We start from the raw sequence: 13,890 nt of genomic DNA, 5'->3' as shown, positions 1-13,890 counted from the left end.
TAAGAGACACACTTATACTATACTAAGGTCCTATTACCCCCTTGAACTTATTTTATTAATAATTTTTTATCCTTTTCGACCAACGTGACACTATCTTGTGGGCCCAATGATGGTTGACTTTTTTTTCAAACTAGTGCCACATAGGCTAAAAAGGGGTAGAAAATTACTTATAAAATAAGTTCAGGAGGGGTAATAGGACCTTAGTATAGTATAAGTATGTCTCTGGGATTTCGGGCATAGGTTGAGGGTTTACTTGTGCATTATCCCTACTATTTTCCTATAAATCTTTCAAAGTTTTGTTGGTTTTCTTAAATTGCATTGACGGGAATGAATTATAGAATTGAGGTGTTTCATAAAGTTCATTCATGAAGAAAGCAGCTTGTTAACTGATGTCTAAATTTATCGTATATAAGAAACAATAGTTGAATGTTGCTGCAGAATATGATGAATCAAAGTTGTAGAATGAATTTCAAGAACTTTTGTTCATATGTGGGGAAAGAAACATCTAGAAATTGCATTGTATCTACAACTTCGTCTAAAACTGATGATACCCAAATTAGAATTTAAATCGTCCTGGAATGGTGAGTATACAACATCATTTCAGTCACATTTGTGTTGCTTCAGGAAAGAAAACAAGCAAGATGGATTTTCTTTTCATACTATTTTCCTATAAATCTTTCAAAGTTTTGTTGGTTTTCTTAAATTGCATTGACGGGAATGAATTATAGAATTGAGGTGTTTCTTATAGTTCATTCATGAAGAAAGCAGCTTGTTAACTGATGTCTACATTTATATTATATAAGAAGCAATAGTTGAATGTTGCTGCAGAATATGATGAATCAAAGTTGTAGAATGAATTTCAAGAACTTTTGTTCTTGACCTACATGTTTGAATTACAAAGTTCAAAGTGCAGTTCCTAGAACATTTGCTCTTGATTTACATATTCAGATTTTGTGGCAAATTAAAATTATTGTTTACTTTTCTTTCACAAGTATGTTTCTTCTTTTCCCACTAGATTGTATCTAACCAAGGTACTTAGAATGAGTAGGAATATGTGAAATCCTCTAAAATTTTCTTCACGCAATGAATTCTATGTTTTCATTTGAGGTACTCATATGATGAATTTAATAGGTTATTTTAGTGTTATTTATAGAATATGTTTATTAGAAAAATGAGAACACGACTGCAGAGTATATGTGAATTTTTTTGAGTTACATTTCAGTTTATGTTTTCTTGTACTACTCATTGGTACTTCTTGTATAAGGAAATAATACTTCTGGGTTTGTAAATGACATACTTGAACCTATTTTTGGAATCGATAAATGTCTTTTACTTTACTTTCACCCTGTAGCTGATTTTCAAGTGGATATCAACTACATGGTGTTTTTTAAGGAATCTTATTTGATATTAGTGTGTATGGTGTAATATTTACTTAATCTCACAGTAGAAAAAATTAAATGAAAGGTCTCAAATAAGTCTTGGTTTGGTTTTTTATGACAGATAGACCAAAAGCTGGTCAAATCATCTTTAAAATATAATTTAGTAATTTTGGGACCAAATTAACATTTTCAAAACTTTCTAATCGTTTATAAAGTAGAAAAAAATACATCATTTTTTCAACATTTATAATTCTACAAAAACCATTCTTTTCTAAAAAAAAAAAGTAAATGAAAATAGGTATTTCTCTTCTTCTTCTCTCAATGTTCTCTCTTCTCTTCTTCTTCCTCTTTAGAAATTCCGAAAATCCGACTATCAAAACAAATATTCTCCCCCATTATTTTATCTTCCTTCTCATGTCCAGTCGTGACTCTCTCCTCTTTCTAAACTGAAGAATGTTTTTGACTTAAAATGGGTAAGTCATTTTTTGAGAGATTTTACAATTTTGAAACGATATTAAGCTTTTTTCTTGGGTTAATGAAAAATAAATCATTCTATAAATGTAAAAATGAATAATAGTGTAATGGTACCTATTATATATTGTTTTTGAAAGAAAATTATTAAAAACACAAAAAACTATAATTTGAGAAAATGTATATGTAATGTTAACATTAAGTGAAAATTCATTTTTTTGTTGTTTTTGTTGTTCTTTTTGTGATCATTTTATTTACATGATTTAAGAAATATAGTTTTGTTCAGTTGTTTACAAATATTTGAAGTGTAGGAGATTGAAAAATCTATTTCTCAATCACTATCTATAATTAGTGAAAGAAAAAAACAATTGACTATTGTTCTATATCCCACTCAAACCCAAAAGGCAAGGAGAACAAGAAGGATAAGGAGAAGGACCTAGAGATGGAGAAGGAGAAATTGAAAAAGAAAGCGAAAGAGAAAGAGAAAAACTTCGAAGTCGTCACTTTTAATGTGAAACAACAATATCCACCATTGATTAGATTGATAGTTATGTATACCATTGTGAATTACTTTTTTTGTTGATAAGTTGTATAAAACAATTGGTGAAGTATTTATTTTTGCTGATAATATTAATAATTTTTTTGTTGAAACAAATGTCAATTATGATGGAAAAGAAGAAATGTGGTGTATGTGGCTACATATATATATACTATGTTGTAAAACACCACAAAATTATCTACATGTGCCCCAACTGAAAGGATATAAGTGACAACCTATGTCACAGAAAGATGATATGTGGTAACATATGTCAATTAAAGAAGACATATGACGACATATGTCACCAAAAGAAGATATGTTGCAACATATATCACAGAAAGAAGATATGTGGCAATATATGTCACAGAAAGAAGATATGTGGCAACATATGTCACAAAAAGGAAATATGTGGTAAATATGTCACAGAAAAGAGATATGTGTAAACATTTCATTCTTACCAATATGGTGTTTGTTGCAACATATATAACCTTTGTTGTAAAAAACTATAAAGTTATTTGCATGTACCTCAACATAAAGGATATATGTGGCAACAGATGTCACACTATAAATTATAAAATAAAAATTAAAAGAAAAATAAAAATGTCTAAAATTGTCCTTTTATTTTCTCTCTCTCCTCTCCTCTCCTCTATAAAAGGTCGTTTTGTATCATATTTTAAACTTAATTTACTTTTACTAATTTTTGTTTTCTTTTCTCTCATTCCATTATTTCTTTACAATTCTAATTGTTGTTATGTTTTCTACAACATCAGTGGTAATATGTTGCGATTTTTTTCTACAACAAAGCATTGTTGTCCTCATCATTTCTAGTTTATCGTTGATATCTTCCAAGATAAAATATAATAGTTATTTGTATTAAATCAGGCCTTTTTAGTGGTTTTTATAACTTATTTGTTTGTAGGATGGTTGGGTAGTTATTCCTTTTGAAATATTATCTGGAAAAAAAATACATTTTAAGATGTACATGTTCCCACATATGACATGTATGTTGTAATTTTTTCAACAAAACTGCATATGTTGTCACATATTCACTTCAAGATTGACTTAATCGATAATTGAGCGATTTAGAAATGGAAAATATATATAATTGGATCAAATTTTAGTTTTTTGGACCATAGTTAAAAAAAATATGTTATAACACTTGGAACAACAATTTACAAGGGTGTTATATGACCATCATATGAAGTTACTTGGTCATTGTATGTGAACTAATGATATGATAATCTTTGTAAAAAATAATTGATAAAATTGATGAAAGTTGTTATATTAGACCATATTTTTATGCTTATACATGTTGTATGACTATATATTAGTGTTACATGTTGAATTAGGTGACAATTTAATGGAATTAACCCCAAAAAGACCATTTAATGATATACATATATGTTGCCACATATGACATATGTGTTGCAATTTTTCCAACATGACGTGCATATGTTGCCACATATGTCACTTTAAGAATGAGTTAATCGATAAATTAAACGATTTAGGAATGGAAAAATGTAAACTTGGACCAAATTTTAGTACTTTGAACCATAATTTAGAGAAAAAAATATGTTACAACACTTGAAACAACGATTTACAACAATATTATATCACTATAATATGAAGTTACTTGATCATTGTATGATGAACTAGTTATATGATAATCTTTGTAAAAATAATTGATAGAATTGAGGAATGTTGCTATATTAGACTATAATTTTGTACTTTAACATGTTGTAGGACTATATGTTAGTGTTACATGTTGAATTAGGTGACAATTTAATTGAATTTACCCCTCAAGGACCATTTTATGATATGCATATGTTGCCACATATGATATTTCTGTTGTAATTTTCCCAACAGAACGTGCATATGTTGTTACATATGTCATTTCAATGATGACTTAATCAATAAATTGAGCAATTTAGAGGAAAAATGTCGAAATAGACAAAATTTTTGTAAATGGAAAACTGTCGAGTTAGAACAAATATTAGTAATTTGAACCATAATTATGCAATAAAAATATGTTATAACACTTGAAACAACGACTTATAAGGGTGTTATATAACTATCATATGTAGTAGTTACTTGGTCATTAAATAATGAACTAGGGGTAAATGATAGTCTTTGTAAAAATAATTGATAGAATTAATGAAGGTTGTTGTATTGGACCATAATTTTGTACTTAGACATGTTGTAGGACTATATATTAGTGTTACATGTTGAATAAATTAACCCCCAAAAGATCATTTCATGATATACATATGTTGCCACATATGACATTTCTGTTGCAATTTTTCCAACAGAACGTGCATATGTTGCCACAAATGTCACTTCAAGGATGACTTAATTGATAAATTGAGCGATTTAGGAATGAAAAAAATATCAAATTGGACAAATATTTAGTACTTTAAAACATAATTAAGCAATAAAAATATGATAGAACACTTGTAACAATGATTTACAAGGGTATTATATAACTATCATATCAATTGTGACATGTAACGCATATGTTGCTACATGTCTAGCTTATATGTTGCAGCTTTTGTAAGTTATATGTTGCAATAATTGTCAATTCAGTTGCTATTGAAATAACTTTTCTGTTGCTACATATGGCTATAATTTATTACAATAGTAAATTGTGGCAACATAAAGCAATCTGTTGGAAACGCGAATGCAAATTATTGAAAATATTGCAGCTGCCGAAATGATGATGAATGATTTCAAAGAACTATTAATTTTACATATCAAAAAAATTGTGTATGACCCTAATCATTTATGAAGTAATTTCAATTGAGAGCAAACAAAATCTAATCCATTGATTAAATTAATTAAATCTGATTCAAGAAAAAGAAAAAAAGAAAAGTCAAGGAAACAGCCAAGACCAATAATGTATGAAAAGAAAAGAAAAAGATAAAGAGAATGAGAAGAAATAAAATCAAGCAAGCAAGAACGACGAAGAAGAATAAGAGGAAGAAAAAAATTATGACGAGAGGGTGGAGGAAAATATTTTATTTCCCCTTTTGGTACAGCTTGCTGGTTGCTTCCCCCAATTTTAATTCCCATCAAAATTTGTTAAATTAGGTGCTAGTCAATTTACCCTTTTACCCTTCATTTAATTCAATGAATCAAACTGTCAACTTATAAACCTGAGGGAAACTCTACAATCCTTAATCATTAATCACATAATTGTCACCTACACAGTATACTTAAAGACTTATGTCACTGCCAATTTTTTTTTTAAACCTTATTGTCACTTTTCTTTCAAAGTCCCCTCAACAGTCTTCATTTCCTCATGTTTTTCTTATATTTTGTTCTATATCATTAGAATTCATACTTGAAAGTTTTTTTACCTTTTCCAGATTAAGCTTTGATATGAATCTACTTAATCAACCCGAGCTTAGTATGAGATGCTCACATAATCTTTCCAAAATACCATAATAGTAGGATTTTGTAATTTATGTCTAATTATGTCTTTTTGATAATACTTTCATAAATTTCATATTATTCTTACTTACTTCCTCTACCTCTTCAAGCTCTTATACGTTGCTAAAGGCACTGATAATACACTCTAGCCACTGCTTGATGTACATAAATAAAATTGAGTATTGAAATAATTACTTGTTATATTTATACTAGTTTGGAGCCAAGTAACAATGTATCTTGGGCCATCACAAAAATCTTTATGGACTAACTTGTTATAGTGTAAGGGCATAAGAAGAGCTCCATTATAGGTGTATAATTGTCCCATCATGGCCAAGACCCTAGAACATAATAAATGTCCATTTGGTGGACAACTGATACTGCAGTTAACCTTCTCCATGAGTCTTTTTGATAATTTCCTTCAAGCTCACATATAATTTTCTAACAGAGCATTTGGCCTTACTTCCAAGTTTATCTATGTTCATTCGAGCTTCTTCAATATACCGTCTCTCTTTCCAGACTTTTTTCAACACCCATCATACCTATTTTGGTACATCATTTGATATGTAATTGTGTCTCCTTCAAAGATAATATTCATGTACTAATTATACCCATAAATTCTATATTACTATGTCTTTATTAATGTACTTCCCATTGAAAATTTCTATTATATCAATTCATGTGATATTTTTCTTTCCCCTTTTAAAAGAAGCGATTCCATTGGAATATGACAACTGAAGTTTCCATGAAGGATAATTTTATGAAAAAATGTTCAATACAATACAAGGGCATGTTATGTGAAGCAAGACCCTCTTAGAAGGAACGAAAAAAAAATCCCAAAATCTACTTGGGAGAGCTGAAAGCCTTACTATGATACTGCGGATATTAAGACTAAATCTGAATAATATTCAAAAAAACGACTAAGTGATAAATGTGGTGAAAGATCTGATCCCTCGCGCCATACTGAAGGCTTACGGACTCACCAACAACATTCAAGACAACTGGTACAATAATTTTAATTTTGTCAAGTTACAATTTTTTCGAAGTTCTTCCTCAAGTAATAACTTTGAAGGATCTGATTTCAATTTTAGGAGACTGTTCTTTTACTGCCTCTTCATCCATACGAACTTTTGAAGGAGACACATACCAAAAGAAATGATGAGTTTGTGGATCTGAAGTCTAAGAGTACATATGTAAGTAACAAAAAATTCCTTAAAAAAAAAAAAAAAAAAAAGTATTTGTATTTTGTTAAAATTTTGTGTCGGCTGAATATCAGCCATATGTAGAAAGAAATAATTTTATTTTTGTCGTGTTGCGTCGGCTATAAAAAGTCAAATTGTATAAAAGTCGTAAAGTAAATAGTTTGTCGGCCAATCATGTAAAAAGTTTGTCGGCCAATTATGTAAAGTAGTAATAGTAAGTATTTTGTTTTCTTGTGTCGGCCGAATATAGAGAGGCCAAGTGTAAAGTATGTGTCGGCCACTTTTGGCCAAAAGTTTGTAAATTTTGTATATAAATAGAGGAGCTTTCCTCATAAATAAAACACACCTTCATCCTTACATCTCTCATCTTTCTGAATACTCTCTCTTTACGCTTCCATCCCCTCCATTGGTATCAGGAGGAATACTCTTAATAATACAATTCAAAATATACCAAGGACATCATAATATTACATTAGGAATAAAATGGTTAGAAAAAGTTAAACCATACAACATAGAAAATGAACAATTAACAATAACTTGTCAAAATAAGAAAATAATTATAAAAAGGACAAAATGATTAATGAAAATATTTATACTTGCAAAAATTATAGTAGAAGGATATTACAACAGATATTATACACCTATGATAGATACAGGAGCAGAAGCGAATATATGTAAATATAATTGCTTACCAGAAGATAAATGGGAAAAATTAAAAACACCTATGGTAGTAACGGGATTTAACAATGAAGGAAGTATGATTAAATACAAAGAAAAAAAATATAAAAATACAAATATGGGATAAAATACTAACAATAGAAGAAATGTATAATTTTGAATTTACTACAAAAGATATGTTATTAGGAATGCCATTTCTAGATAAGTATTATCCACACATAATAACAAAAACACATTAGTGGCTTACTACACCGTGTGGAAATAAGATAGGAGCAAAAAGAGTAAATAATAAACAACGAAAAACTATGGAATGGATAAAAGGAAGTGAAAAGATAAACCAAGAAATGGAAAATATAAATAATAAACAAATAATGCAATTAGAAATTATTATATTTGCTATAGACAAAGTCAAATTAATTAATGAACAAATAGAACAATTATATAGTGAAGATCCATTACAAGGATGGGAAAAACATAAGACAAAAGTAAAAATTGAATCAATAGATGAAAATAGTATAATAACACAGAAGCCATTAAAATATAACTTTGATGATCTAGAAGAATTTAAAATACATATAAATGAATTGTTAGAAAATAATTACATACAAAAAAGCAATAGTAAACATACAAGTCCAGCATTTATAGTAATAAAACACAGTGAACAAAAAAGAGGTAAAAGTAGAATGGTCATAGATTATCGTAATCTAAATGCTAAAACCAAAACATACAATTATCCAATACCAAACAAAATACTAAAAATAAGACAAATACAAGGATATAATTATTTCAGTAAATTTGACTGCAAATCAGGATTTTACCACCTAAAACTAGAAGAAGAATCTAAACAATTAACAGCATTCACAGTACCGCAAGGTTTCTATGAATGGAATGTTTTACCTTTTGGATATAAAAATGCACCAGGTAGATTCCAACATTTTATGGATAACTGTTTTAACCAGCTAGAAAACTGTATTGTTTATATAGATGACATATTGTTATATTCTAGAACACAAGATGAACATATAAGATTATTGGAAAAATTTATACATATAGTAAAAAATACAGGTATAAGTTTGAGTAAAAGAAAAGCAGAAATTATGAAATCACAAATAGAATTTCTAGGAATACAAATAGATAAAAATGGAATAAAAATGCAAACACATATAGTACAAAAAATAATTACTATTGATGAAAATATAGATACAAAAAAGAAATTACAATACTTTCTAGGATTAGTAAATCAGGTAAGAGAATATATACCAAAATTAGCAGAACATCTAAAACCATTACATAAAAAACTTAAAAAAGATGTAGAATATCATTTTGATGATAAAGACAAAAAACATATAAGAAATATTAAGAATTTATGTAAAAAACTACCAAAACTATATTTTCCTGATGAAAATAAAACATTTACTTATATTGTCGAAACAGATTCAAGTGATCATAGTTATGGAGGAGTTTTAAAATACAAATATGAAAAAGAAAAAATAGAACACCATTGTAGATATTATTCAGGATCTTATACAGAAGCACAAATAAAATGGGAAATAAATAGAAAAGAATTATTCGCATTATATAAATGTTTATTAGCATTTGAACCATATATTGTTTACAATAAATTTATTGTAAGAACAGATAACACACAAGTAAAATGGTGGATAACGAAAAAATTAGATGATTCAGTTACAACAAAAGAAATAAGGAGACTAGTATTAAACATACTAAATTTTACATTTACAATTGAGGTAATAAAAACTGACAAAAATATGATTGCAGACTATTTATCAAGACAGAGTTACACAGCCAGGACAAGATAATGTTATGGAAAACATACTCAAAACCCTAACTACACTTTGTACAAAAGTGGACAGTATGGGATTGAGAATTCAAAAGCTAGAAGAAAAGGAAGAATCTACAAGTCAGCAGCATGACTCTAAAAATGCGGAGCTACGTCGTTCGGCAGACGGTAAAAAGCCAGAACTAGAAGGAGACGTTGGGAAACTCCATAAAACCCATGACAATGTTTGTTTAAATGCAGCTACAGCAAGCACATCTACAACAAAAGGAGCTAGTGGAATAAGATATACAAATTTAAATATGAACAAAATCTTCGATAAACCATTTATTCCAAAGAACCAAAAAGACTCATTATTTATACCACCACAAATACATACTTACTCAGAAAGTTTAAACCAAGATAAAAAAGCCTACAACCACATAACCCGCTCATATATTGAAAACCTTTATAAAATCCAAAATTATTTAAACTCAACACCTAGATCTCCAACTACCAAAGACCCTAATACTGATTTTATAACCCAAAAGCTACAAGGATATAATAAGTTAATAGCACAACCAGGCACCAATGCAAATCTAGTAAAAACATGTTATAGTTATGGATTACTTAATACAGTTTATACCCAAACAGGAGATGAAATATCTACCATACCAGAGCTATACAAAGCCTTTATGAACTATAAAAGAATTACTAAAGGAACATTGTTTTATATAAAGTTTTATTCAGCACCAGCAGAGATATTATCTGATGAGATAAAACCAATTATACAAGTTATAAAAATTGGTTTGACCAGAGATATGATAATTCCAGAAGATATCGAAATACAACAATTATCTTTCTTAATTTTTGTTGAGAATTTAATTAATCGTCATTCATCATGTTTATTCCAAATATTAAACACATGGTTTTAAAATATGAAGATTTACAATGAAGGAGGTTAATGTCATATTAGTGCAGTTTACGTCTCAATATAAATTTTCCAGTGTGGATGGATGAATTCTTTTACAGCTAAGAAAACATCATTGTGGATCACTGGCCCTTCTTTATCAGTGCAACCGAGACAATCTATAATATCGTTTTGGGTGACTTCATTATATAGAGTATTTCGCTGTTCTAGAGTAGTATAGGTCCCCTTCTCATAATCGACATGTCTTCTGCAGATAGCATAGGATCTGCATAACCCATAAGACTCTTCTAAAATGTAACATTTTCAGCTTGTTTGACCTCAAGAGTTGTAAGCATGGTTCTGGTTAGAATAGTTTTGTGTTGTAGAGTATGTGTAGGTCCCATTCTAATAATCGATATATCTATTGTTGTCTGCTGGTAACGTAGGAGCTGCAGCAGTTGTATGCTTGGTTCTTGATAGAGTAGTTTGTTGTTCTACCGTAAGTATAGGTCCCCTTCGCATAACTTATATGTCTACTGCTGTCTGCTGGTAGCGTCAAAGCTGCAGAACCCATAAGACTTCTAAAATGTAACATTTTCAGTTTTTATGTTTTTAAAAATCACTTTTTGCAGTGACGGAAAGTTGCCACTTATAATTAGTTGATTTTGTGGAGGAAAAAGTCGCTGCTTATTAATTGTTTGTAGCAACGAGAGTATGGCCTCAAGAGTTGTAAGCCTGGTTCTTGATAGAGTAGTTTCCTGTTTTAGATTAAGTGTTGGTCCCCTTCTCATAATCGATATGTCTACTGCTGGTAGCATAGTGTTGAATCCATCCCATTGTTTTAGTCAACTTTAGCTATTCAATTGGTACAAACAATTGTTAAAAAGGAATAGTAATTGGAGTTGAAAAGAAAAGATTTGGTAGTTGGCAAATTGGTAAGATTTGCAACCATTTCTGACTTTGCTAAGTTTACATATGTCATTAGTGACATAGGTATGGTTTTATCCTTCTATAAATAGAGCATTCTTGCTCATTTGTAGAACACACCATGTTAGACAGAAAAACCATTTTGAGAGCAAAGTGAGGTATTCCATACACTATACAAGAAAATAGTCTCTGAAGAAAAATAGAGTGTAACGACTCTTTTAGTCATTTTGAGTACTAGAGCTTTTATTTGATAAAATACTTTTCCGATAGATTTAAATGGGTGTTTTGGACTATTCATAACTACAATTATAAAAATAATGGGGTATTTTTAATAACTTATTTAGTTGGTGGTTAAAGAATATAACATTAAAATTAATAGGATTTAATATTTAGTAACCCATAATTTATCCCCATATAATTTATACCCATTTATATAATTAATAATGAAAATTAATTAATTAGTTAAAGAATAAGGGTTGTTATTATTATTTAATATTAAAGAGAGGCAGCATGCCCTCTTCTTCTTGTTCGTAGCGCCACCGACCAGCTTGTTACCAAGATCACAGGTAAATCCAAGCCAATTCCAAATTTATGTTATAAATACTTATAGTCGGTTTCCATTAATTCCTTTATTATTATGGTGAGAATTATTGTTATTATATATGTTGGTTGGAAATCATTGAATTGAGGAACTAAAGTTTTATTATAATGTTAAACTAATTAATAAAAATTGAAGTTACAATTTATGGGCAGCTTGTGGATTAATAATCTGAGGTTATATTGTTAATAAATTGTAGAAGATAATTACGATATAGTATTGGCCAAGAATTTGAAAGTTATGGAATATGATATGTTTGTTTAGGAATTTGTTACTAATAACAGATAGTATTAAATAAATAGTATTAAATAATATTAGTATTTACTGTGTACTAATCCTAGTCCTATTAGGATTAGTACTCTTTAATCCTAGTCCTATTAGGATTAGTACTCTTTAATCCTAGTCCTATTAGGATTAGTACTCCTTCCTATATCTCCTATATATATCTTCCATGTATTCCCTTATTAGGTTAATACTTCAATACAATCAATATTCCTTCATGGTATCAAGAGCCAGAAAACCTATATCTTCTTTTCTCTAGGTTTTTTTTCTCTCTCTTTAGGGCACCGATCGTTCCCTCTCTTCTCTTGGGCAGCGGCAGCCATGACAACCGTGGTGGATCCTCTCGATTCACTTCCTTCTGGCGTTAAACTCCTTCTCAGGCATCTTCATGCCCTGATTCTCAAAAAATTATCACATAAATTATCCTCTATGGAAAATCACCGTTCTTACAGCCCTTGAGGCCAATTACCTTCTCAAATACGTCGATGGAAGCACAGAACCGCCGCCGGCAGTCATCACCACCACGGACAAATTAGAAAAAACCGATCCGGCCCATGCCTCCTGGAAAGTCGTGGATGTCCAGATCCGATTAGGTTTTATTGCGGTCATCTCTCCCACGGTTCAGAAACACGTCCGATCCTACAGTACTGCTTCAGCCCTGTGGACGGCCCTCACAACACGCTATGCATCAATTTCCCACTCTCATATTTTTCAATTGCGTGATCGTCTCCACACAATTACCAAAGGCACGAAAACTATGGTGGAGTATTTAGACGAGGTCTCTACCATCATCACAGCCCTCGACACCATGAACAAAATCATTCCCGAAAAAGATCTCATCATGTGCGTCATTCGGGGGCTCCCATCAGCTTACTCCTCCATTAAGCAGGCGGTTCGCATCAGTCCAACGCCCGTTGACCTGGCTACTCTCTCCTCGTGGCTAAAAAGTGAAGAAATCAACGTGGATCTGGAGAGAAAACTTCTTCTCCGAGAAGCCGCTGTTATGGAGCCGGCCACCGCCCTCACCGCAAGCCAGAACTATCGCGGGGGGCGTGGTGGCGGCCGGTAGGGGAGTCGCGGCGGCTACGGCAGAAACAGCGGAGGCCGCGAGCGCGGCGGTCGGCAGGGAAGTCGTCTGTCGTACGACAGTCAGCAGCACGACAGCAACAATAGCCTGCACTCCTTCGGCAGCGGCGGACAGTCATCTTCCAGCGGTGGGCAGGGTACTTACGAGCGGGATCGTCTAACTTTTCAAATCTGTCAGAAAACAAGACACACCGCTGTTCGTTGCTGGTTTCGGTATGAGGAAAGCTGAAATAGTTATAAACGTGCCAATTATGCATCTCAAGCCGGCCCCTCCTCTGAATGGCTGTTGGATACTGGGGCCAACATGCACGTTACTTTTGATCTATCCAAGCTTAACGCTCCAAATCCATATCATGGCTCCAATGGTATTACTGTTGGCAATGGTGAGTCCCTTAATATTTCTCACACTGGCACGGGTACCATTAAAACCCCCACCACTATCTTTCACCTAGGTAACTTTACCTAAGTCCCTTCTATTAAAACCAATCTCCTTTCAGTTCACCAATTCACAAAAGACAATAATTGCTCACTCTTGTTCACCTCTAATGATTTTCAGATCCTAGACAATACTACCAAGAGGGTGATTTTTCAGGGCCCCTGTTAGCATGGTCTGTAC

At 31.2% G+C, this 13,890-nt stretch overlaps 1 protein-coding gene across 1 annotated transcript in view; it reads right to left on the bottom strand.

The window, feature by feature from the left end:
• LOC138339424 (uncharacterized) overlaps positions 1 to 12,797 on the bottom strand; it is a 47,741-nt gene extending 34,944 nt beyond the window's left edge. Inside the window, exon 1 of the mRNA XM_069291021.1 lies at positions 12,658 to 12,797. Within this exon, the coding sequence (XP_069147122.1) occupies positions 12,658 to 12,797 (140 nt within the window). The remainder of the gene's footprint in view (positions 1 to 12,657) is intronic.
• Positions 12,798 to 13,890: the final 1,093 nt, after the last annotated feature.

The sequence above is a fragment of the Solanum lycopersicum genome, chromosome 11 (assembly GCF_036512215.1).
Source record: "Solanum lycopersicum chromosome 11, SLM_r2.1".
Taxonomy (NCBI): domain Eukaryota; kingdom Viridiplantae; phylum Streptophyta; class Magnoliopsida; order Solanales; family Solanaceae; genus Solanum; species Solanum lycopersicum.
This window is presented reverse-complemented; position numbering and strand designations above follow the sequence as displayed.